This window comes from Caretta caretta, chromosome 11 (genome assembly GCF_965140235.1).
Source record: "Caretta caretta isolate rCarCar2 chromosome 11, rCarCar1.hap1, whole genome shotgun sequence".
Classification (NCBI taxonomy): domain Eukaryota; kingdom Metazoa; phylum Chordata; order Testudines; family Cheloniidae; genus Caretta; species Caretta caretta.
In genome coordinates this window covers 28,812,570-28,838,944 of record NC_134216.1, presented here as the reverse complement: position 1 = coordinate 28,838,944, position 26,375 = coordinate 28,812,570, and the positions used below count along the sequence as shown (strand labels likewise).

At 42.0% G+C, this 26,375-nt stretch overlaps 1 protein-coding gene across 3 annotated transcripts; it reads right to left on the bottom strand.

The window, feature by feature from the left end:
* Positions 1-5,267: 5,267 nt before the first annotated feature.
* On the bottom strand, positions 5,268-26,369 carry ARL6IP6 (ARF like GTPase 6 interacting protein 6). Of its 3 annotated transcripts, XR_007359026.2 has the most exons (6): positions 25,923-26,369; positions 25,492-25,545; positions 23,786-23,918; positions 13,887-13,948; positions 12,409-12,895; positions 5,268-6,945 (listed from the first exon to the last, which is right to left on the bottom strand). XR_007359026.2 is itself a non-coding variant. In XM_048868443.2 (4 exons), exons 1-4 carry the CDS (start codon positions 26,254-26,256, stop codon positions 6,852-6,854), a joined length of 615 nt encoding a protein of 204 aa, XP_048724400.2. In that variant the 5' UTR covers positions 26,257-26,369; the 3' UTR covers positions 5,268-6,851. The 3 variants fall into 3 exon arrangements, 1 of the variants encoding a protein (XP_048724400.2); XR_007359027.2 differs by lacking the exon at positions 12,409-12,895; XM_048868443.2 differs by lacking the exons at positions 12,409-12,895; positions 13,887-13,948.
* Between the last annotated feature and the right edge of the window lie 6 nt (positions 26,370-26,375).

Genomic DNA, 26,375 nt, shown 5'->3' with positions numbered 1-26,375 from the left:
GGTATGCCTGGCCCAGGGGCTATCTGAGCAGCTCAGGCAGCCCCTGAGCCAGTCACACCCCATCCCCCAGCAGCAGGAATTGGTGGGGGGGGGGGCCCTCAGGGCTGGGGTGCAGGGATGATGCTTACTTAGTGCAGGCTCCCTGGAAGGGCTACAGGAGCTTCCCTCCCTTAGCTCCTTGCCCATGTGTTGCCTCTGCCGGCAGGCACTGCCCCCGCAGCTCCCATTGGCCGCAGTTCCCAGCCAATGGGAGATGCAGAACCAGGGCTTGGGGCAGAACAGAGGCAGCAGATGGAGCGCAGGAGCCGGGTAGGGTGCCTGCCCCAGAACCGCCCACCCTCCCCCCGAGCACGCACGGCACCCCCCCACCTTTGGTCAACCGTCCCCAGAAGCCACGGTGCTCCCCAATCCACCCCCACCCCCCTGCAAGTTTTCGTCAGGGGTATATAGTAAAAGTCATGGACAGGTCATGGGCTGTGAATTTTTGTTTACTGCCCATGCCCTGTCCATGACTGTTACTAAAAATATCCATGGCTAAAACATAGCCTTAATTATAACACGGTCCTGTGGGTAAAGAGACTGATACAGGACCAGATGTGTCTGGCCAAAAAAGATTGGCCCTCATCCTATTGGACATAGCCCCGGCAACTATGACCATGTGTTTGTTTGCTCCAAGCTTGCTTATGGCAACATATCTAGAATGACGCCACACACCCTGAAAAAGCTCCAAAAGGTATGGCAGCATACATCAATCTGAAGCTCTATTTTCTATACTGGTGTCTTACTTAATACACAATCCCTTGCAAAGTCTCTGTCCCCCTATTCAAAGCTCTCCACAGAGTTTGCCCTAGCAACTACAGCGCTCACCCCTCACTTTGTGATCATGGCCTCCCACAATAACTATATTTCACTGGAATGATGAAATGATTGACCAGTATTGGAAGGTTCGTGACCGCGGGTGACAGCTTTCACAGGTGCTAGACCTAGGCTATGGAATTCACTCTTGAAAGAAATAAGAATGTGTACAGGCCACACCACATTCAGAACTCAATGCCAATCTCATTTGACTTTGCTTTCCCTGAATAAGTTATTTTGATGCAAAAACAGAAGCAAAGAGAAAAACTCTAGAAACTAATCAAGCCAAGCTACAGCATGAGCTGGGGGAAAAAAAAAAAAAAAAAGAGACTGACTCACATCCACTCTGAATTCTCCTGCAGCACTAAGGATTCACAACAAAATGTATTTGGAGGATGTGGATGTTGACCTTTGGCTGTCCCTCAGTTTGTATTAACACCAGAACTCTTAGCTACTCCCTTGTGTATAAGAGGTGAAAATCTTGTCAAAATAAGAGGTTGCTCACAGAGCAGTATTTATGGTGCCTTCACTGCCAGGGACGAATGTCATTGCATTGTGGATTTTACGTCCCTTGCTTAATAAGAAACGAAGAATGGAAACTTAGGCTCTTCCTGTTGGAAGAGATTTTGCAGACACCTATGCTCAGCTGTTTGGAGCTGGAATATTTTTGATGCTGAAGCCCAGATCTGAGAAATACTTGGGAACAAAGAAATCTAGCAGCAAAGACACAATCAAATGGCTGGAAGCTGAAGCTAGACAAATTCAGATGGAATAAGGTGTAAATTTTTGACAGTGATGGTAATTAACCAGTGGAACAATTTACCAAGCATCGTGGTGGATTCTTCATCAGTGACCATTTTTAAATGAATATCGGATGTTTTTCTAAAAGACCTGCTCTAGGAATTATTTTGGGGAATTCAATGGCCTGTGTTATACAGAAGGCCAGACTAGATGATTGCAATGGTCCCTTCTGGTCTTGGAATCTCTGAGAGTGAGATGAACTCAGCACTGACTATTTTGATGCCATAGGGGAAGTATGATGGATCCCATGAGTACAGGCTCCCCAAAGAAGGCAAGGAAGCATGGGTTTGGGATTCCGTTGAGCCGCTTTGATACTGAAGCACTTGGCTCCGAAGGATTTTTTCCTGATGGAGGCTGTCTTGGTAGCAAGAAAAGTAAAAGTGCATGATGCTTCAGCACCAACTGTCTCAGCATTGTTTTGTTATTTGCTCTGAGTGCTCTTTCGTCAAGTGTCCTAGAGTTCCACCTTGTTTTCCGTCTCATTCAGTTTCTATAGTGGACTGCTAAGAGGTAAAGATTAACGTCCCCGTTGCTTTCCATCAGAGGAGTAAGTCAACAAGGCTGTTTGTTCACCACAGCTCTAGAAGCCGTCTGGCTTTCAGCATCCTCTAGAAAAGCAAACTACTCCAATATAAAGGTGTCAATGAGCTGGACCATGGATGATTACTGTGCCACTGACAAGCTACATGAGCAGACGCACACAGACAGAATAGTGTAATGGAACAAAATGCACCCAAAATCCACCACCTAGTGCACATATAGCAATAGAGAAATTTTTACTGCCTGGCCTTCATAGCTGCAAAAATCACACCTGGCAGAGCTATTCTACATAATGAACCAGCTTATCAACCTTTTCTAGACTCACTGAATTCATACCTTTCAGAGCTTAGAATAAAACATTAAACTTTCATGAGCATATCCGACTGCTTTGAGACCATTTACCAAAAAATGACTTTAAACTAACTCTCAGCTGTTTGACTGTGACTGCTTTAAACTAAGCTGTTTGAATCTTCCTGAAGACTTTTTTCCATTGGTCATGTAGAAGGAGGATTTACAAGAACATTGTTTTATGAAAAAAAGCATACAACTGTGTGCCCTCATAACCAAGATATTCACATCTCTGGACCTGTCCACATTACAAGCATCGTATCAAAAGAAAAGGGATTCAAATTTCCTCATAATAAACAAGTCCATTAACCAGATACTATATATAAGCTGGCAAAAACCATTGCAGTGCTTCTTCACCACAGTATTAAAGTTTTTTACTATGTTCATTTACCCCCTAAATAGGTCAAAATTAACTAGGTCATCAGGTGTTAATATGAAAGATTAATGTTTCTTGGACCCTAAAAGAGACAGTATATGCATAAAACAGCCTACTGAGGAGCAATCATGCTGCCCAGCAAAGTAATAAAACATTGGCGATTTCAAATTACATCTTAAATTTTTTGCTACTGCTTACTGTAGACTTCTGAGATGAATTCAAATGAAAAATGCAGTGCATATTTCAATCATCATCAAGCAGAAGCTATTCTGCTGCTAATGACTTAGCCAAGAAAAGCATTTTTAATAATCCAGGAAGTGGCAATAGTTATGCTACTCTTGAGAGATTTGCTGGAGGTTTTTCCTTTTTCATGAAAACTCAAAGCATGAGCAGCTAAAAACTTATTTTAGCTACCCCCCCCCCATTATTTTAATACTGTAATGTATATTACATGGATTACTGCAAAGATATGCATTTATAAAAGGTCTTAATTCTAAACATGGAAAAATTTACAAGACAAATCAATTCTGCACCGATTTTCTGTCACCTAAAAATTTGCAGCTAAGACTTGGATCACAAAGGTCTACATGTCCTCTCCAAAGGAAGATTATTTTTGGTCTCTGATTCCTTATGTGCTTCTTTGACCCTGAAAAGGATCAATCACATCACAATACTATAGAGACTAGGGGTTGTCACACTGTCTGGAGTGGCTCACGAGCAAGAATATGAACCTCAGGGCAGACTGTTAACCCCCAAATGGTTAAGAGTTGTACACTTAGATTTCACCAAACAAGTAACAAATGTGAACTTCTCAGGCACCATACAGCCTTAACGTGGAGTCACAAACAGTCCCCTCGGGCACTGCACTCTATCTTGCCACTCAGGCAAGCTTGACTGTGATAGATGGTCACTTTACACCAAAGATGACAAAATATTCACATTACTCCCAGTCCCAAAGGACAAGTCCCTTCAAGACAATTTGCACCTTACATCTCACACCAAAGATAATGCTTGTAGCCAGTCCTACAGTATAAGGATTTATTAACTAGGAAAAAAAGAAAAGTTTTTTTTACAAGGTTAAAGCAGGTAAGCATACACATACAAATGAGTTACAGTCAGGTTTAGGAAGGTAATAGCAATTTCTACAGTAAGCAGACTCTGTATATCGTCTAGGGCTAACCCAGACAAACCAGGACACTCCTTGCATATGCTTGATGTTCATGTTATAGCTGGACAACTCTTGGTATTAGCTGAGCTGCTGGTTTTTTCCTTTTAAAAGCCTAAATTAACCTTGCTGCTATGACTGGGCATCTGAGCTATCCAAGGTAACAGGGACCTCTCTTTCGCTTCTTGTGTTCCATTTTACTCAGAGAAATCTTCCATGATAGTATAATAGCTAATTCCTAAGCAGAAGCACTCATCTACCACCAACTGTATAGCTGATGGAGTCTTGGATACAAGACGCGCTACACAAATCACTTGGGTGGAGGACAGTGGGCTAACCAATTAAACTAATGCACAGCAGGCTAGCGGGATGCCGCACAAGCAGCATCTCCAGCCTGCAGAAGCCAGAGCTGATACTGATTTCTTTCCCCAGTCCCTTTATCCAAAGCTCCCTGAAACTTCATTGCAGTTTAACTTCTTTCTCTACAGCACAAGGATTCACTAGAGTTTCTGCTGTAATCAGCCTTATTTACTTCTCCTAAAGGTATACTGATGTCAGTGTGTTGTGTTGTATTGCAGAGGTAGCTGCAGACTAGTACGCATGCTGGAGATTGTCTAGGCCTCAAATTTACTCTTATCTTTTAAATCCAGGCTATTTAGACAGGGTAGCAACGCTGCTCCACCAAATAAGACAGAACTGCAGCCTGTGATCCAACCAGGCTCTTATATGTAATTTCAGAGACAATCAAACAGATTCAGTGGTGGTGTTTCCATTTGCTCTGTAGAAGAAGCTATGGGATCATTTGGTCTGGTGTAGAAAAGAGAAGAATCTTAACTCACTTGTGACAGTACTACTATGAGGAAAGTTCCCAAATGATTTCAAGAAGTATCCACTTCATAGATGGAAGACTAAGATATAGGGACAAATTCAGCACTAGACTCCAGTTACATCAGTAGAGTTGCACTACCTCCCACATGGATTTAATTTGTCTAATTATATCAATTCTGCTATTACACCAATGAAACCAGACTGACTTCAGGCTTAATTGAGGGTTGCACAGATGTGATGGAGAAAAGCTCATCCAATGAGGGAGGTGGTGGGAATCCTTAATAGTTCAATTTATGAATACATCTGAAGGCACATTTGTGAATCAACTGAGTACTATACAAATAAGAACATTGGTTAAAAATGTAAAAAAAATTTATTAACGAGTGCTTGGATCTAAACTATTTTCTGTTTAATGTAAAAAAGGAAACATTGCATTTGACTGACACTATTTGTGCAAGTGTAGGTTTACACCATGAAAAGATCTGAATTCAATATCAATATCTGTTTAATATACTAGAAAAAGGAATTGGTTCATCTTTAATATACTAAACATGCACACTCTTATATGTAAACAATACATACATTTTAAAAGTGTAGTCAACTTTTAAAGTGATCATTCTGATTTGTTTAAATCCAGTCAAATTGAACTGCTGATTTGCACATTTTACAGGATGTTAATTTTTTAAGTTATACAAATTAACTTGTAATCTGGAAATGAATCTGGGTTTTTTATACTTTTACAAGAGTTTGATACTCTAACAATCTTTACAAGCATTTTAATTACAGAATACAACCACTATACATCTTAAAATATCCATACACTTCAAAGATGCAGGTGAAGCAAAATAAGACAGACAAATGAAATTCCAACACTTATGCCATTGTAGTTTAACTGTTTTGTAGACTCCTGATCCTTTTAAGAGATTAAGAAAAATATTTTAAGAAGCTGAGCAGTTACATACATTACAAAGATGCAAAAAGCCATAAAAATAACTCCTGCAGTTCTTCAGTGAGGCACACTACTGCAGATACTGGAAACTGATTTTATATCTCTATTTACTATGTGAAAAGATTAGGCAATATTTTCTATACTTTAATGGCACAAAGTGGAGAAGTTTCCACACATTCTTAGTGAATTTTTTTTGTATAAACAGTAGTTGCAGCATATAGTTGCATTACTCCCAAGTAAAAACACTATCACGTGATTTAGGCTAAAGTTTTAGGTTGTTTACAAAACAAGGAGGGGATTTTATAAAGCTAATACGAAATGAAATATTTTTGATTTTTTTTTTTTAAATCTAATTAAATATTTAAATAAATTGTTCTCTGCCGTGTTATAAACTAGTATTGTGTGAATGTTGGCGAACCAGAGTATAAAATTTACTAGACTAGCAAAAGTCAATCTAGTTTTCACTACTTGGCCAAGTACAAGTTAAATAGCATGTACAGTGGAAAAAAAGTTAGTGGCCTTTATTATTAGCAACACTGTACATTTTAAACATATGGTTAAATTTATAAGTGTCATGTTTATCTGTACTCTGTAGTATAGCTGGAAGTGCAGATAAGAATGCTATTACTGTATAAAGGAATCAAAAAGTGTCATCCCAAGGATTTAAAACATTTTCAATTTGTAAGTATTTCTTCTTGTTTTAAGACAAATTCCCATTTTGCCTATATGGCATTTTCCCCTCCCCCCACTCTTAATGCAACTCAAGCAAACACCCTATAAATATGAACCCAAAGATTCGTCTATAAATCTGAAACATACAGTGAAAGGTAGACATTTCTATTTGAGTTGTGAAATGTCATTCCACAGTGTTGTAAAAAAAGCAGACTGGACAGTTTATAGTAGTTTGTGTGTAGTAGTATGGTTCTGAAGCTAGCCTTCCATATGTGCATCTTGAACTGTTGAAGATCACCACCGACCCAGCGTAGGATTCAAATGAGGCACCATACTATGGTGAGAGCTGCCACAATGCCATTCAGTATTGCCATACTATAGCCCATGTGGAAGGAATGCCCGGTCAGTCTCCTAGAGAGAGAAACAGAATGCTCATTAATACAACAAAAACAGTAAGAATCAGAACTCACAAGGAAATTACCCAAGGTATATTTAGAACCATAAAGGCCTTAAAGCAATAACTATTTAAGAGGATTGGAGAGTGACATCTAGGTCTACAATTCAAGACAGGCTTAGGATAGTGCGTGATTACGCACTATCTGATGGCTTTTCAGGGGGTTGGGACTATCAGAAGCAAATTAGATTCTGTTGGGCTCCTAGTGAATTTCTGCCCATATTCACAAAAACCTCATAACAAGCATCCTTGTTTACCTCTCTGCTCGGACTACAGAGAACTGATTGGGCATGAAGACTGAAATACACCTAATTTTAAGAAGCAAGTATCCTGGGTGTGTGTGTTTGTTTTTTTTTGCTGGGGTTTTTTTGGGGGGTGGGGGGAGGGGTAGGGATGAGACGCTTTGTTAACTAAAAAGTGTCCCTAAGCAATAACAGAAGACAAAACTGGGATAAGCAGAATTTTATCTACATTGAAACACATTCTAGGATTTCCAAGAAGCATCAGCAGATTAAGAATTCACCAAAACCATCTTTGCCAAAGAACAGCTTATACATCGTTGGCAGTATTTTTCAGCCTATCATACAAGTCCCATCTAAAGCTGAACCAAAGGAGAAGAAGAAAATTTGCATTAAACCAGGTCACCAAATATTGACAAAAACAGAAGTCTATAAATCCCTACCCCCACCACCCACTTTTCTGGCCAGCAGTAGTACGCTTATTACTACAAACCGGTAGCTCTGCAACCACTGGATCTTTCTAATTTACAAAGTACAGTTAATGCAAGCATTGTATAATATAACCAGAAATATATTCTGCCACAAAAGTCTAAGCTTTCATTTAAAATACACCTCTACCCTGATATAACGCGACCCGATATAACATGGGTTCGCATACAACGTGGTAAAGCAGGCCTCCCCCACAAGGGTCTGGGAGGCAGGAGCTGTGGGGGGGGCACTTTTGGGGGCCCTGCAGGCCCAGAGTGGTTTGGGTGATTAGCAGGGGGCCAGGAGCAGCCTGCTCCACTTCCCTGGCCGAGTCACTTGGGGGACTCAGCACTCACCAGCAGCGGCAGAAGCGGAGCAGCCCGGCCCCAGCCTGCTCCACTCCGCCAGCTCCCAACCATGGCGCACTGCTTCCCGCCACCGGTGAGTGCGGGGGGCTTCCTTTCCCCAACCTCCCCACGCTCATCGGCAGCGGGAAGCGGAGTGCTGAGGCAGGGAGCTGGTGGAGTGGAGCGGGCTGGGGCCACATTGCTCCGCATCCCGCCGCTGCCAGTGAGTGCCTGTCAGGGGGCAGGGGTGTGTGAATAGGGGTCAGGACAGTCAGGGGACAGGGAGCAGGGGGGTTTGGTACGGGGTGGGGTCCTGGGGGCGGGGGGGGGGTCGTCTCTGGAGGGTGAGGTCAGAGGACAAGGAGCGGGGGGGGGCCAAAGCAAGTTCGATATAATGCAGTTTCACATATAACGCGGTAAGATTTGTCGTCTCCCACGGACTGTGTTATATCGGGGTAGAGGTGTATGCTGTTATCTTTTATGGTTCTGAAGCTAGCCTTCCATATGTAAAGCTGTGCAGTGCTAACTGAGTCTACAAACTGAAACAGAAACTTCAAGGTATGAATGGACCCTATTTGTCTCAATGTAACACTAACTCAAAAACTTGATAATGTAAAGTGACCATGATTTAACAGATGATCATTTTACCAGTTACATCCAGCTAACCTGTATATTCCTCACTGTGGGACTCAATGAAAGGTAATAGTCAGTAGAGCTGTTTGTAGTTAAAGGCTGCTGGGATGGAAATTAGTGGTTTACCATCAACCATGCTCACTCTGGCTGGTGCAACAGCTGAGAGTGTTTGATAACAACCATGCTCTCTCCCTAAAACCCCACTCATTACAGCCACTTCTTATCCCTTACTGGGTGCCAGCAAATGCAAAAGCTCCCTCCCAGGGTGCACAAGCCTTTATTTAGCTTTTCCTCTGGCAGACAATATGCAGTATGAGTTATCAAGACAATTCTATGGCACAATAAAAATTTAAAAATTTGAGCAGAGAATAAATTGAAACATTCCAAAATAAGCGATTCAGCAACACAAGGAATATAACCCACATGGTATTATTCTTTTCCACAGATAGTTAAGAACTCTGAATTTTGAAGCAGAAAACAAGCAGCCTCAGTGCAGAATTTAGGTCCAGCATGCTAGAGAGTAGCATGGAATAATTAAAATAGAAAACAATTTATTTTAGAGACTTAGAATATACTTAAGCATTTAGAAGTGTCAGGTTAGTACTTTGCAAAAACTCTAGTACAACACAAAGTGACAGTTCTATGTTAACTGCAGAAAATGTGTGGCTGTGTCAGGGTCAAATCTAAGCAAAGTATCCAAATTATAATACATCTCAGAACTAATTACTTTCCTTTTCTAATTGAACTAAGTCAAAGATCTACCTGCAACTGATCATATTTTCTGAAGATTTTATTTCAGGAAAACTTGATTTTGTCTCCTTAACAGGTTAACCTTGCCAAGCGCACTGCAAAAATTAAACAAAGCCTGAAGAGTCTATCAAATGCTTTCCAAAGTTCCTCTATCGTGCAATACCAAAACAAAAGATGCAAGGATGATAAATTATGACTATGTTAAAAGAATGCTGAAGTTGCACTGTAACTGAAAGGCATGAATTAAGGTTGCATGCACAGGTTTAATAATGTCCACCCCTGCACTTGCATTACAATACAGTCTACTTACACATTTTGTGTGGCACACACTGAGCAAAGCTCTGCAGCTCATCTCAGTAACTGCAATTTATTTATAAATGTAGTTATATTTCAGAGGTTAGCTGCACCTCTGTCAGCTTTCTGTTCTTTCAGAGCACCTGTCTCAGGTCTTGAGCCTCTTGCCCTTACCTGCCTCAGGATGGAATCTTACAATTCTACTCAGACTGTCATTTGGGTGCACTATCCTTGTACAACAACCCCTCATTACCAGGCAGGTCCACCTGTTTGAGCACCTACGTGATTCTTTGGGAATCTGTGACCAGCGATACTGACCATGAGCATTCTTAACACAAAGTGTTTTTACTTACCAGTTGAAACATCTCATTAGAGAGACAACAAGAATAAATACAGGCCAGAGAGACTGACTAGTCCAGTGGTTAGGGCACTCAACTGGGAGGCTCAGGTTCCAGTCCCTGCTCCAATTACCAGTTTGTTTGTTTTTTAAATTAACAGTGGAATAGCTCCAATAGGAGACACTGAGACCCACCCCAACCATACAACCTCGAATTACCCAATGGCCCAGTGATTAAGGTACTCACCTAGGAAGACCTGGATTTAAGTCCCTGCTCCAAATTAGGCAGGGAGATCTGAACGCAGGTCTCCCACATCCTGGGCCAGTGCCCTAACCACTGGGCTACTGGCTATAAGGGAACTGGAACAACCACTACAACCTCCTGTTCTTCTTGAGAAAGAGCTTTTCTGGCTCAGGCGTTTACCTCCAGAAGAGGGTTCACGGCTATGAATTCCAAGCTGTTAAGTGCCTCCCTGAAGCCCAGAGTTAGGCGCTTAACTCCCTTTCAGGCAGGTGACTTAGGCCCCATCCCTCTCTTTGGCACTTCTTACTGCCTAGCTTAAGCAGCTCCACACTTGCATAGTGGTTTTAGTCAATCTTTCTTCGATGCCTAACTCCCCATGTGTTGTATCGAGCCTGGGCACCCAACTCTAGGCTGTGAGTTCCATAAGCTGGCAGGACAACTAAGCAGCCTATGAATTTGTCCTTAAGTTTTCATCAGAAAGTTCCTACCTCTCAGTCTGAAAGATGAATTGAATGCAAGCCCATACTATATAGTAGCGTCTTCTTATATTTACAAACAGTGCCCCTGCTACTGCTCACGGCTTGCCCATTCTGCGGTGAAAACAGACCACAGAGACCTTCCTGATGCTTATGAAGTTCCAGCTGCTGCAGTTAAAAAACAAACAAAAAATCCAATCGGAATAATTTTCACTCTCCTACTGAAGGACACCCCAAATGAAGACATAGATAGAAGGTAGCACTGACGGCCCCTCCCCAAGCAGCTGCTGGGAAGTCTCAAATGTAGACACCTACTAGTGAACGAATATTGGAAACTGAGCCCTATGTGGGGACCACAAACAGCACCCTAATACAAGTTCCAGCATGCTCTATTTGCAAGCAACTTGGGATGTTGAGGGGTAAGCATGGCTTTTCCCTGGACAAAGGAGGTTGTAGCCAATTAATTCACTGTATCACTCACATATTATCTTATATGTAGTCAATGTGTGATGAACAGATACAAGTAAAATAGGACTATGGGAGTAGAAGATAGACAATTAGGTATATAAGTAAAGCAAGGCTGTAATGCAAAGCCAACAGGCTAAAGCCTGTATGATTTCAGCTTAGCCACACTAGGCCTCAGGCTTAAGGAGGCTTGACATGAGTGGGTGACCTAAGACTAACCCTATGCCAATAAAACCACATGATTACTGTAAAGGATGGACCAATAGGTGATGTTACGGAAAATAAGTCACAATGTACCAGTCCACGCTGCAAGACACCTGATTGTAACATTATGGAAAGTTCTGTTCTGACCACAGGTTACTCTGGAAACAGGCTGACATAAGCAGGGCACCTCAGAATTTATGGGGTGTAGAAGTACAGATAAGGAAAAGGTAGGCTGGAACTGTCATGCATATGCATAAGGAGTTAGGCATGGTCAGAACAAGATAAGAGATTCCCTGGTTGGGCTAAAGTGGGAAGACCCCAGCAGGAACCACCCCTCGATCAATGACAACCTGTTGAGAGACCCACTAGACTAATATCTTTGGGTATGTGAGTATGCTTACGACATTGGCTATTGCTTGTGCTCTCTCCACTTGTGTAGGTGTGTGCGCGTGTCTCTGTGTAACTTAAAATGCAAATGATTTTCTTTTATTTGTAACAATGTTTGCCGTCACTATTTGCTCTTTGTGTGCGCCACAGTATCTCCCAGTCTAAGAGAACCGTAAAAGTTAACTTTCACCCTATTAATCTGTAGCACCACAGGAGCTGAGCTAACTCCCTAGGGACACTATAGTTTAACCCAGGACTACCCAGTCAAATTTTAAATAGAGGCTACAGGCCCTTAAACCTATTTAGTCCTCCGATATTTAGGCATCTGGCAAATTTTTCTATCCCCTTGTATAAGCGTGTGCACAGACACAGGCAAGGGAGTGGACAGGTAAGCAAATGTGTCTATGTAAGACAGTGACATTGACAGACAAGGTAGAGAAGTGGGTGAAGAGGAAAATCTATTTTCGTGGGAAGAGACACAGCATATATGCTGGATGGCATCATGGAAGTTAAGCCGAGGATACTGTATTAATGACTCCAAAACACCTACATCCAAATACTTGGCAGAGCCCTCACCTTTGCTGGTGTTGGCGGACAGAAACTTCAGTGGTGGAGCCTTGATTCACTGCAGTGAAGCGAGTGCCGTTATCACACATGCAGGCTGAGGTCAGATGAAATAAAAAAGTGCATGTCCAGATGCCCCAAGCCCTATTGCTGCTACTTTCACAAGCTTCCCTCTATCCCAATTAAGTCTCCTCCTATGCCCTGGAGATAAACTAGAGAGATTAAAGCATAAAACCCACTGGATGCAAGAACAGTGATTTTGGGAAGGTTGTACTCTTCTCCCCTTCAAATTTTTGGAAGGTCAGGGTCACTTCTTAGGTTGTCCCTTCTCTTCTTCTCCCCCTACAAGCATAGCAGTGGGACCCCATTGACACACATCCTGGAAATATGTCTAACATGCAGGTGCTCAACTCCCTTCTCTGTCTGAGACAAGGCAGCACAGAGGAAAAAGTGCTGAGTCTGTGACGGTGCTCTGGTCCCCATGTTGTCCATATGGTGACTGAAACACAACAAGAAGAGGAATGCTGAACTTCTAGCAGGACTTCCATGAATGGGTAACTGCATTTTTGAGCCATGTTAATACAACAGTAGCTCATCACAAGCAAGAAATGACAATTTAAAAGTGGATGGACTAGAGTACATGCTGCTTCTTACAATGCAAAAGGAGATACATTACAAAAGCTTTTCATCACATTTAAGTATTTAAATCAAAAGATGAGAACAAGTATGAAAACATAGCATCAATAATTTTTAGTTTTGACATATTTTTGCATCAGTCCAAACTTTCTAAGACATCTTCCATTGTGTAATAAGCAATGCTGCATTATTGTTGAACAGTGCCAAATTCAAGAAGGTGTATCAATTACACTTGGCACTGTCCAACTGATCTAATTTCCCATGTGACACCATATGGATTGCCAATCTGGTCTACACACTTGAATATCAGGGAAAAATACGAGACAAAAAAGCTCTGAGGTAATACAAAATCAAGTTTTTCCTCTATTCAATAAAGATTTCATAACTAGTGGTAGAAATAATAGATATTTAAAGTTAAAAGATTAAAGCAGATATTAAGCCAAATTCATATTGAACAGAAATACCTGAGATAGTGAACATATGGAAAAGTGCTTACTTGGCTCACATTTTCTACAATCAATTAACTTTTCTATGTATCTATTATTTCACTCTGCAGGCAATTCCCCAGTGCAATTAAACATCATTTTGAGGACATCACACTTTAAGGATGGCATCTTCAGCAACTTGAACACAATACTCTTTTCAGATATAGAAAATTAACAACAACATTTTCCCATATGTGGAACCATTTTCCCAAGCTGCTAATTCTGTGCTATGTTTGCAAAAAAAGGTTAGGGGTAAAATTTTAAAAAGGGACTCCGTGACTTAGTAGTGTAAGTCCCAGTGACTTTCAGTGAAGTTTAGGAGCATAGGTCACTTATGAAAATGGGATTTAGGAAGTTTGAAAAATTTACCTTAAAAACTTTTTTCAAGGTGAAGTCTTTCCTTGCAGCATCTATCCTTATCCCATTACAATCTGTAAGACAATATTTTGCCACTGTCATCTAAATGTATCCATGACATTCCTATAACAGTCCTTCAATCAGATCATCAAAAATCATCTTAATTCAGGAGCAGTCTCTGTCACAGACACCCAGGAAATGGCAAAGATCAAACATCCCATTAGCTTTTCCCACTGCAATAGGTAAAGTTTCATGTAATGTGGCATATTTGATCTTGAAAAGCCAGAACATTTGCAACAATCTTGAAATGAGTACAAATCTTTTCCATTTTACTAATTAATTCTTCTACTGTAAAATTAAACATGGTCATGACTCCCGTTTTCTACCACTTCCTTAACTTTAGGCATAGGTGCATCAGACAGATTTGTACATCTGAGACTGAAAAATCACTAGACACCTACCACTCATTTGTAGGGTGGAAACTATTAGTCTACAGTTAGAATGAGAACCAAACCTCTGCAAATTCAACAAGGAAATCAAATGCCCAGCCTACCTTCCAGAAGTTACTAGATTCTAGTAAATCAAGCCCTCACACACTTCATAACTCCACCAACTCACTTCTAGCCACTCCCCTTATCTTCTAGGCAGTTGTGTAACTTTAACACAGCAAAACGATTGTCTCAGCCTCCTTTTAATCTCTTAGAACACTTACAGTTTTCATGCGCATAGATTAAAACTAGAGCCCAATGATTCTGATATCAAAGAGATTTCAAACAGGGTATGTTCACATACATACTTTAGTATCAGAAATTCAAAAAGCAGAAACATTACCAGGCTGTCTTTTCAGGGAAAAGTTTTCCCAATTTCGTGTACAAACCTGACCAAAGCTAACTCAACTCCAAAAAGAATAGACACAGACTAGCACAATTCTTCATATTTAAGGACGACTGTGTTAAATAAGGTATTGATAAGATCTCTTAATAGTGTCAGGCACACCTTATCTTTTAAAGAACTAAGATGGGCAACTGCATGAACTACAGATGATGGGCCTCATGGAAACCAAGAGCATCCTTATCAAAAACCAGATGAGACTGTGAAAGCCCAGGACTAGCACATTACAAAGATTCAGAAGACTAGTCTGGAGCTGATCTAACTTGGATGTCAAAGCTCACAAAAGCGATTACCTGAAGGAACGAATACAACAAAGTAATGGTTAATGTTAAAGTAGTTCCTTGTCACATCTATTTGGGAGTATAACTTTTGGTCTTGATCATAGCTTTTGTTTACACACACAGAATCCATGCAAGGTAAGAATACAAGCAGCTTCTCATCTCTTCAATCAGAACTCTAGTTGCTTCAAATTGTGCATATGATCCTCAAAGTCCATGGCCTCCCAGCACAAGATAACAAGACAACTAATTTAAACTTAACATGCAAGCGTTAGGTTTCAGAGAAAACCCCAGTTAGTGGATTCGTATCATGATGTACTGAGAAATCAAGAAAACATATTCCAAAAAGTGAAATCAGAATCCATACCAATGCTATATTAGTCTTGTAGAAACAGCATACAATCTACCAAGCAATGAATTTCTCCTCCTGAAGGGGACAGCCTATGCTTAGTAATCAAGCTGAATTGCAGAAGTTCTTGCCTAATTTATTCTTTAGGGTTTTTTTTTTTTTAAAAAAACATTTCCCTCATACTAGATATGTAAACTAGACCAGCGGTTCTCAAACTGTGGGTCAGAACCCCAAAGTGAGTCATGACCCCATTTTAACAGGGTCGCGAGGGCTGGCTTAGACTTGCTGGGGCCAGGGCCAAAGCTGAAGCCCATGCCCCACCGCCTGGGGCCAAATCCAAAGCCTGAGGGGGCTTCCACCCTGGGCGGTGGGACTCAGGTTACAGACACTCTGCCTGGGGATGAAGCCCTTGGGCTTCAGCTTTGGCCTGGAGTGGTGGGGGTTGGGCTTTGGCCTCCCGCTCCCCCCAGGGCAGCGGGGCTCAGGCTTTGGTGCCCCCTCCTGGGGTTATGTAGTAATTTGTTGTCAGAAGGGGGTCACAGTGCAATGCACTTTGAGAACCCCTGAACTAGACTGTAGTTTACAAGGACTTTTCTAAAAAAAAATGGGGGTTGGGGCAGAAACCTTGTAGGGTTGGTTCTTTTCAGTTTACAAAGAGTTTTTCCTTGGACATAAGTAAAATGTCCACAAATCATCTTTAATTTCCTTTCCTACTACTACCACCACTACCAACATTCTTGATTAAAAGAGTATGGCTCTAGTGTCTTGTTGATTGCTTTGGCCTTTTTATTCTTGCACTTTCATCTTTAGCTTCATTATTTGTCCTTTCAATCATATTTCAGCCAAGCCGAGCTTAAGAGTTCTCACATACAGAAGATGTAAAACAAAATAGCAATCTTATTTTTTAAAAAACAAAACCCATCATTTCTGTCACCTCCTGTGTCTAAAGACTTCAAAGCTTTATAAAACATTTTTTCATGGTATTAAACTAGATACCATTTGTTTCTTTGATTTACCCTGGATCTCTTGAGGTTAATCTACCACAACTACTTCCCTTTTGTTTTCAAGGTTTGTTTTTAACCAATACTGCAGTGTTCATAGAAGGCAGGTGATAGTAAAAAACGGGATTACTTGTTTGATTAGTTCTTGGGTTTCAGAAATATATTTTATATCAGCAGCAAATAGAGAAATCCCGAATCCAAGCAGAGGCAAGGGGGGGGAGACAGGGTTACGTGCCACTACCCCTCCCTCATTTCTGCAAGCACAGAGCTGCACAGCCGAAAGAGGCTGTGTCTGGGCTCCACTGACTCTGCAGCTGAACGCCACATCCTGGGTCCTAGTGCCAGTCATCGTCCCCTTCTGTGTGCTGGGAGCCTTCCTGTTTTCTGTGCAAAAGTGAATGCCTGTGATGGGGTTGGGTTATGGCAGGGTGGGAGGGGATAAGAGGCAGTGGGGATGGAACAGGGCAGGGCGATGGAGAAGAAAAGGGAATAGGGGAATCATGGGCCGGGGGAGGAGTGGTAGCCTGGCATGTGGCATCCCCTTGGCAGCAGCTGGGGCTCTCCCATTAATCAGGAGCATCAAACCCTCACCCTGACAAGCCCCACCCCACTACACCTGGACCCTTCTGACAAGACCCCCCCCACTGATCTCCAACCAGCAGCACCTGGACCGCCACCCCATTAAGCTCCCCTCCCCCGACACCTGGACCCCCTATGAGTCCCCCACATGACCCCCTGCTAAGCCCCATCTCCCTACACCCAGACCCCTCCATGCTGAGACCCAGCCACCTTCACCTGGATCCCCTGGTGAGTCCCATTGTCCCTGCATGCAGAATACTCCAACGAGCCCCTGTGCATCCAGATCTCCCACTGAGCCACTTGTACCCAGATTGCCCCACAAAAAAACCTCCCACCCCACACATAGATCCATGCTGCTGGGCTGAGCCTGCCCACCCACACCTGGTGCAAAGCCCCGGGATGTTTCTGGGGCAGAACCAGCCCTTGCCCTGTGTCAGGGTCAGATGCAGCCTCACTGCCATGTCTCTGTACTGGCGGAAGTGCAGGCTTCAGGGTGATCTCCCACCTCAATGCAGTCAGTGGCCTATGCTCCCCACTGCCATGCTGGAGCCATTTATTTATTGACAAAGAAAATTTGCAGAATTTTAAAATATTGTGTGCATAGTTTTTGGCACAAGATTTTAATTTTTTTGGCAAAGAATTCCCTCAGGAGTAAATCCTGTGTGCAAGCAGCCATAATTCCTCCCAGCATTAATAGTAGCAACTCCAGAACTGCTGGCTCCAAGGAGCAAAAGTCTAAATTTTTCAAAAGCATCTATAAATTTTTCAAAAGCATTTCAGATGCTTCCATTTTCATTACCCCACCTGAGACACCAAGGGCCTGATTTTCCAGATGTGATGAGCACCAATAGTTTCAGTAGACTTTGCTGGAAGTTATGGACATTTAGCACCACTGCAAACAGGGCCTTGTGTGTCTTAAGTCAAACACTCAGAGGCATCCAAGTGTATCAACTAAAAATTTAAGCTTAACTCAGCATGTAAAAAGTTTCTGGTGCTCAAAAATGAACATGTTTTTGTTATAACCACCCCTCTCTTTAGTTCTATTATAATCAGCCATATGACATCTGTTCATTAATTCATAGCTTGGAGAACCCTATTCCATGCAGCGGTGGCGCTCTAGAACTATAAAAGGAACAGTTAATATTGTATTCATTCTCAATTTCACAGTGCTTTAGGAAAGAAACTGTTTTATTCATTTATATGGAATACATGGGCTCAAAGAGTCAATGGTGTTAATATAACCCAGTTACTGTCCAACATTAAACAGTTTTAAACAAGGTTTGGTATAGAGAGACCTCAGCCTGCTTAGTACCATGGCAAACATACCATTAAACATCCTTTTAATCTTTAATAACTGTTCTCTCTGTCTTAAAGCATTTTCAATGTAAAGTATTACAATAAGGCTTTCATTTTAACAACATCCCTTGTTCTTTCCTTTCCTTTTAGTTAGCGAGTTTTTAAGAGGAAAAAACCCCTTGGTTTACAGTCTCTTAGACAGTAATAACTGTCATTTTTGGGGAAAAGAGACGCTAGTTGTGACAGGTTGAAGCTGTCCTCCCTGCTGTTGTTTCCTAAGACTAACATACCAGAGGAAAGAGAAAAGATCAGCAAAGACAGAAAATAAAGCTTGTCTCTGGTGCTGATTCTCACTTGCAACCTCACTGCTGGAAAAACACAGGCTGAGCACACGTCTATCAGCCACTCCGCGAGCTGGCAAACCCATAAGCCTTGGACTTCTAGGGCACTGCTTTTAGGAGTTTTTTCTGGTCACAGGCATACAACAGTGTTGCAAAATATACCATCTTGGCTGACTAAGCCAGGCTCTTTGAGAAAGAAGGGAAAGGAGAGGCATAGGAAAGAAGACATAAGGTAGGGAAGGAAAAGGACATGTGTTGGAAGGAAAGAGACACTCTCACATCCCAGGTGGTGTCTGGGATTCAGCTCGAGCCACCAGAGGTAGTGATGTCATCTGGGGGACTCTCTCTGGCCCAGTCTTGTCAGGACATCTCTTAGGATCAGGATGACAAACGCCTGGGGTCCCAGAAGACGGTGGGGGTGGTGGCCATCACGGTAAAGCTTTTCTCCAAAAAAATCTCTCTTTAAGGACCTGGTAATGGGGTGTCACAAACCTCCTATAAGCACCCCCTTGTTCGACTGCATGTGCCTGCACTTTCTCTCTGCTTTGTGGTGAGTCTTCAACAACCCAGCCCTCCTGCCGAGTCATACACAGTCTGTATGTGAGCTAAAAATCAAACCCCTTCTGTGATACAAGTCCAACCAGGCCTATCTCAAAGCCCTCAGTAATGCCTCTACCTGCAGCCCTATTCCTGGGCTCACTCCTCAGTCAGTGCAGCAGGGCCTATCACAGTACCATGGTCCAAACTGTCTGTTATCCCCTTCTGGGCTCTCTAAATTTGTCCCTGCTCTTCAAGCAGTCCTGGCCCTGGTATGGGGACATGTCCCCCAAGGCTCCCTCCCTGGAGATTCTTCATTTCTCTGGGCCTTTCTGGACCCAGCTCTTCAGCTGGGCCACTAAAAGAGTTCAGTTCCGCTTCTGGGCTGTATCAAAGTCCAGGTCACTTTCACCCAATGGCTAGTGGGGTGAACTCAGGCCCGTCCTCTACTCCAGGTCCCAGCCTAGGGCCCTATAGATAGAAGCCGTCTGTCGTGTCCCTTCAACTAAGCCGCGTTGCTGCCACAGTTCCCTGGGCCACTTCCCTAGCTCATTCTTCACCCTCACCTCAGGGTCTGGGCCTGGCTGAGTCCCAGCAGCCAGCCTGGAACTCCTTCCTATCCCGTCCTCCCATCCCCTATCCCTGCTCTGTCTGAGGTCCTGTAGCTCCCTCAGCCAACCAGGGACACCATCCACACCCCTCCAGCTTTAGCAAGGAACTGATCTCTGCTCTGCACTGCAGCTCCTTTTATATGGGCCTGTTGGGCTGCTCCCTGCAGCCCATTTCTGACTGGCTGCATCCCATGCCACAACTCAGGGCCACTTGGAGGAGACTGGCCTTTTCTGGGGCATGGTGTGGCAGGGCCACGAGGCCTCCAGCAGGGGATCTCAGGGCCTATCCACCCCATCACAGACCCCAAAAGGGAGGGATGGATGGTGGAATCGCGTGTCCTCTCACTGGTTTGTCCACCAGTTAGGCCTAGTTTCTCACATACCAATTTCAGTTCACTGATTTCTGGTCTCATCGTGGTCTTGTTTATTAGGCATAATCTTAACAATCCTTGAATTATATCAGTAGGCCTTTTTGTTTGGACTAATTTAGTCTCTTTTGCACATTATCCCATCAACATTGGTTATAGGTTATTACAAGTTTATAAAACATTACACTTTTTTTGTTTTTACACAGTTGAGCTCATGGTTTGGGTAAATCTGTAGGCCCAATTATTGCAACAAACTTAAAGTACTTATGATTCCTGAAGAAGAGTTCGGAGGAGTAACTAAAGAAGCTGCTTACACCACAAAAGAACCACAAGACTGGGGATTAGGTGCTGGCCCTGTCCTCTAATCAGTCCCCTGAGCCTAGCTGCAAAAAAACGTTTTTTATGCTGTTACAAAACTTTCCAAGATAGAGTCTTACACCCCCCCCCCCCCCAAAAAAATAAAAAAGTTAAAATCTTGCATCCAAACACCAGATTTCCCAAAATGTGTGAATTAAATCTGAAGTCATTTTTTTCCTGACAAAAAAGTATTTTACAATTACTACTGTATATAATATATACTTTAATCATTTTCTTTTCAGTATATAACGAGAAGTTCCTTAAATTTAGAGACTTTAGACCCAACCATTTTTATCTACACTGAAAAAAACTATTTAAAACAATCATAATGAAGGAGTGATATTTAACAGTATTTTGCTAGGATTAAAAAGTTCTAAAATACACCTTTAAAGAGGTTTTTCCAACCAGGTGCATTTGATTTGGTTACTGAATTTCAAGGTGAATACACCCTGAAGCTCCACAGAGGAGACACTTAACACCCTTCGGGTATGGAAGCTATTTTGTGTGCAAGCACCCACCCTGCTGGCCACATTACAAAATGCATTGCTTTATCCGCCATTTTTTGAAATTGTGACATTTATGTGAATAAAGGTTGTAAAGTTCTCAGTCCAATTTAAAAGAGTAATGTGCCATCAAGATTTTTATTTTTACTTATATAAATAAAAAAATTAAAATATTTATGGTAAGTTGCTTTTTTTACAGATTACTGTTAGAATCTATAAAATGAATTTAAATATATTTCCAACAATAAATTGTAAAAAAGTTTTAAACAAAACATGCAAATGAAGTTAACTCCATTCTAACTAGCTTAATGTTCCATAGTAACAAGAAAACCAGTTTTAACATTCCTTCCCCCGGTTCTGTATTTAAAAGCATAGATATACTAGTAGCGGACTTTCCATAATGAAAGCAGCAAAACATGTATATTTACCCTTTTAAACAAAAAAGTCAATTAATATATGAAAGGGGAATATACTTAATCAGTAGTATAGTTCATTTCAAAACTGGAAACATTATGACCCAACATGAATACACAAAATATTGTCCCGATATTCTATTATAAGGGCTGCTAATTTTATAAAGGATAAAAGACATGCTATATTAATAAGGTAGTCTTAGTCAGATATTTTAACATTAAAAATGATCAAACATTTGCCTCGCATCCTTTCATGATGCGTACAAAAAAATTAAAAGTGTGTGAGTGGTGTTTAGAGTAGCAGTTAAATAGGTATCTCTGTATTCTTCTGAAAACATGTCTTAACGTTTTCCCCCATTATTGGCAAAAAATTAAACAGTGAAGGAAATTTTTACCTGACAACTTACTTCACTGAAATTTTTTTTAAAAAGTCAATTCACACACACACAAAAAAAATAAATAAAAATGCTGAGACACACCAACTCCAACACTTGTCAATTTCAAAAGAGAAGTTAGAATTGGTTACAGGTAATACACTTGCCATGAAGCTCCTCTGCTAATTTTTGGGGTTTTAGTCATATTTTCCTATTGTAAAATGCATCTTACATATTGCTGCATAAAAGACCCAACTAATAAAAACAGAGAAAGATTATTTTCTATAATTTCATTTGGATAAAACTCAGATTTCAGTTGTAACCGTAGATAAAAGTTTTCAGAAATAAGTGAATTTAAGTTCATTATGTCCATTTAAAGAAAGTCACAACTTAAACATTAAATATTCTAACTTGAAATACCGTATTTCCATATTTAACATAGCATAAACCAGTCTACTTGGTTGTTAGATATTCTTTCTGTATATTAGAGAGTTTCTCTCAAGCAAACTTTCTAATTAAACGATTCAAAGGAATTTTGAAGCTCTTCTTGATTTGCAGCTGTGGCCTCAGCTTCTTGGGTTTAGACAGGATTTATGCACCATCACCATGAATGGGAGTCAGAGGATCAACAATAAAAACCAAGGGAGTACCTCAACTCCTGCCTCAAAGCAGGAAACTGAAGCAAGGCTGGGTATCAGTTTACAGCCCAGTTTTAAAACCTAAGTCTACTAGACATATTATTAAACAGTCAAACAGTTTTGGAAAGATCCAGAATCATTCTAATCTTAATACACTAGTTCTAGATCGGAATTGCTTATTTTATTGCTGCTTAAATTGCTACTAACAAAAATTAGAAATACTAGATAAATTGGACTAGGCAGTAACTGAAGCAACTGTAAAACCTCTCTTTTTAAACTAAGTTCACCACAAGAGAAGTCAGAATCAGAAGTGTCTATTTACTTTGATGTATTTTCAGAGAGGAGCTCAAAGTTGAGATTCAACTGTCTTAAAGTATGTATGTGAAAGGTCACATCATTCCAGTTTTAAAAACCTTTATTTGCAGTAACCAAGTTCATTTCCAAATGCCTATAAACTTATAAAAGTACAACCCAACTTCTTTCAAGTTTATTTTTGACTTAAAAACACAAGCTTAATCACATGAGACTCATAGTCTAGTCATAAAGTCATCTCTCATATTTCAGGTTATGTTTGAGGACTAGCTGGGTGCTACAGTAACACCTCAAATTTTGTCCCAAGTGTAATAACAAAAAATAAATAAAAAGATCCATATATCCACACACACACATAAATAAAATTTAAAAAATGGATATGCAAGAGTCTCTTAAAATACTCAAAAATGTCTAATAATGTGTGGTTAGTTTGGTGTAGCCTGTTTAATAAACCTGCTTCATTACAGAAATCCTTCATTCTCCTCTACCAGAGTACTACATCAACTTGCTTTACCATATCCATGGAGACTGCTTCACTTGATGTAAAGACGTGTATTAAAAACAAAATAGGTTTCAGCAGACTACTTCCCATATAGGTAGTCAAAACAGCTACAGCTGGAGCAAACAGTACCCTCTCCCTTGACAGGCAAGACCAGCCTGTCTAATTTTAATTAGATTGGATATATATTTATTTTTTTAAATCTCTATTATTGGTACACTAAGGACTGGAATGCTTAATCTATCATCTAGTATTCACTAAGGGCAAGTCTACACTACAAAATTAAGTCAACCTAAATTATGCTGACATGTAGTCACCGCAGTAATTGAATCAGTTTAATATGGCCACACTACGTTCCTTGGGTCAGTGGTGCATGTCCTCACCAGACACTCTTGCACCCATTTAACTGCCAGTTCCTGTGTTCTTCAGATCAGTTAAGGCACACTAAGAGAGCAACATGAAACTTGTACAGCCACTGCTCATTTTGTATCTATTGTGTCTTGTGACTAGTTAGGCTGACAATTCAATCCTTAGAATTACATTTATTTTTTAATAAGTACTTACTTGAATCGTGCAGGTGAAAGTGGAGTCGGAGGAAACATTCCTGGTTCAAAGGAATCAAAATAAGTCACTGTCCAAGAAAAGCTGCAGCATGAGAGCCCTGTCATCAAGGCTAGAACGAACAGACCCCAAAATCCTTCACGGGGGATAAAGAAAAGTTTCTATAAGTATAACACTAAATTTGAGAAGATTTTCCACAGAACACAGCTTTGCAATATAGCATAAGTGTCCTACATCCCTGAAACAAAATGGTATATTTCTAGTTTCTTTTTTATCTTAACCATATACCATTTAGAGAGACAAGGTGGGTGAGGTAATATCTTTTATTAGACCAACTTCTGTTGCTGTGAGAGAGACAAGCTTTTGAGCTTACACGGAGCTCTTCACCTGAGCAACAGCTCTGTGTAAGCTCAAAAGCTTGTCTCTCTCACAGCAGAACTGACCAAAAACCTTTGCAAAAGTTAAAGTTATGTGATTTAAACGGAATCTAAAATTGCTCTATGTATTTAAGACTAGCTCCAGGCTTTAGACCCTGCTGAAGCCCATAAAGTCTTGTTCAGAATTATGGCACATTTCAGAGTTACGAATAATCTCCATTCCCAGAGTATTCATAACTCTTGAGGTTCTACTGTATGGCCATTCTTATGTTATGTTTAGGGCCCTTCCAAATTCACGGAGCATGAAATCTGGTCTTTTGTGTGCTTTAACCCTATACTATGCAGATTTCACCGGGGAGACCAGCATTTCTCAAATTGGGGATTATGACCCAAAAAGAAGTTGGGGGGTGTCACAAAGTTATTTTAGGGTATTGCTACCCTTACTTCTGTGCTGCTTTCAGAGCTGGGTGGCCACAGAGTGATGGCGGCTGAGGGCCCAGCTCTGCAGGCAACAGCGCAGAAGTAGGGGTCGCAGTACCACAATGCCCCACCCCTCAATAACCGTACAACCCTCCTCCCACCCCCCACAACTGCTTTTTGGGTCAGGACCCCATCAATTACAACACAGTAAAATTTCAGGTTTAAATAGCTGAAATCATGAAAATCCCATAGCCATGAAATTGAACAAAATGGAACTTGAATTTGGCAGGGGTCTAGTTATGTTCTTAAGACTAAAGGACAAGGCACATGCATTCACTGCAAATCATTTTCAGTTAGTTATGACAGTAAATGCTCAACTTCCTCTCCTTACATCACCGACATTTTTAAATCAAGACAATATAACTTTCTCTGAGGAAAGTATCTACCAAATGTGAAAGAGCCAGTTGTGTGTTACCATAGAACAAATAAAACCGGCAGCTTTTTCATGCTTAGATTTCAGCCTTGGGGAATTATAAAAAAAACCAAACAAAAAAACAAACAAACACAACTCCCCTTCTACCTATGAGATAACGAATGTAAAATAATTTCTTCCATATTCCTATTTTTACAAATAATAAATGCAGAGAAATATGTGCTTAACATAAAAGTTCCATGTGAGCTCTACATGGATTGGGTTCTGGCTAGTCAAGGCACTCTCAATCGCCTGCTACCAGTTATCCTCAGGAGAAGCCATCAAGTAGACATGCCCTAGCAATAAATGAACTGAGTGACAAGCTCCCCCGTTGTCCAAAGAACCTGAGCGTTTACTCAATATGGCTTTTATTTAAGACAAGGTGATTTTTAGCCTCCTTTAAGCTGCAGAAGCCCTGAAAGAAGCATATGAATGCATACCTAACAAGCCAGTTTCTATACCATCGTCATTCTTCTCTTTCTCAGAGCGCAAATCTACAGAGAGAGAAATCGGTTATGAAGCGTTTTCTAACAGCAATTGCAGAAAACACCAGCAGGTGCTCACTGTGCCTCGTCTACCCCGCAAAGGGGATGGCCATCAGCGCTGGTTCTCCGAGTAGTCTGTCCTTAAAGAGGGCTGCAGAAACAGAAGTTACCAGTATCCCAAAGCGACACACCGCCAGGCCCGCGCCCTGCGCGCCGGCAGCCGCAGCGCTGGGCTCGGCCTGGCGAAACCTGGGTTCAATCCCCCCCCTCACAGAAACCACCTCCTCAGTGGCCGGGGAAAGACATCCCGGGGCTCCGCTTCCCGGCTGCGAGCGGGACCGATCCTCCGCCAGGGCGGGGACCGCGGGCAAAAGGGGTCCCCTCACCTTTGAGCACGAGGCAACCGATGGCCAGGAGGAAGGCGAGGGCGGAGACGGCCAGCAGGCAGCACAGCACCGAGCAGGCCCGGGCCGGCCAATGTTTCCCTCCCGGCGGAGCCATCAACACGCCATTCCGCTTGTGAGACAGCGGCGGCAACGGGGCCCCGCCCTGGGACACAGAGACACCGCTCGCTGCCTCCTCCTCCTCCTCCTCCTCCCACAGCAGCTCGGCCTGCAGACTCCGAGCCACCACGCCGCCCCCCAGCCAGGGCGTCCCGGGGGTCGCCCCCCGCCTGCTGAACCTGCCCAGCCGCCCGCTGTCGCCCACAGCCAACGACATGGCGCAGCCTGCGAGCCGCCCGGCCGGGAGGCGCGGAACACCGGCCACAGGCTCAGAGTCAGCCCGAGGCGCGGTTGCCCAAGCTGTCGCCTACTCCTCCTGCGTCACGAGGCACCTAC

What these genes read in the sequence shown, in the direction of transcription:
- ARL6IP6 (XM_048868443.2), bottom strand. Translation starts at nt 26,256, where the DNA reads ATGTCGTTGGCTGTGGGCGACAGCGGGCGGCTGGGCAGGTTCAGCAGG. An exon ending in TATAGAAACTGGCTTGTTAG is followed by an intron (nt 23,919 to 25,491) that starts GTATGCATTCAT and finishes TCCCCCGTGAAG; the next exon opens with GATTTTGGGGTCTGTTCGTT. An exon ending in CTTTCACCTGCACGATTCAA is followed by an intron (nt 6,946 to 23,785) that starts GTAAGTACTTAT and finishes TTCTCTCTCTAG; the next exon opens with GAGACTGACCGGGCATTCCT.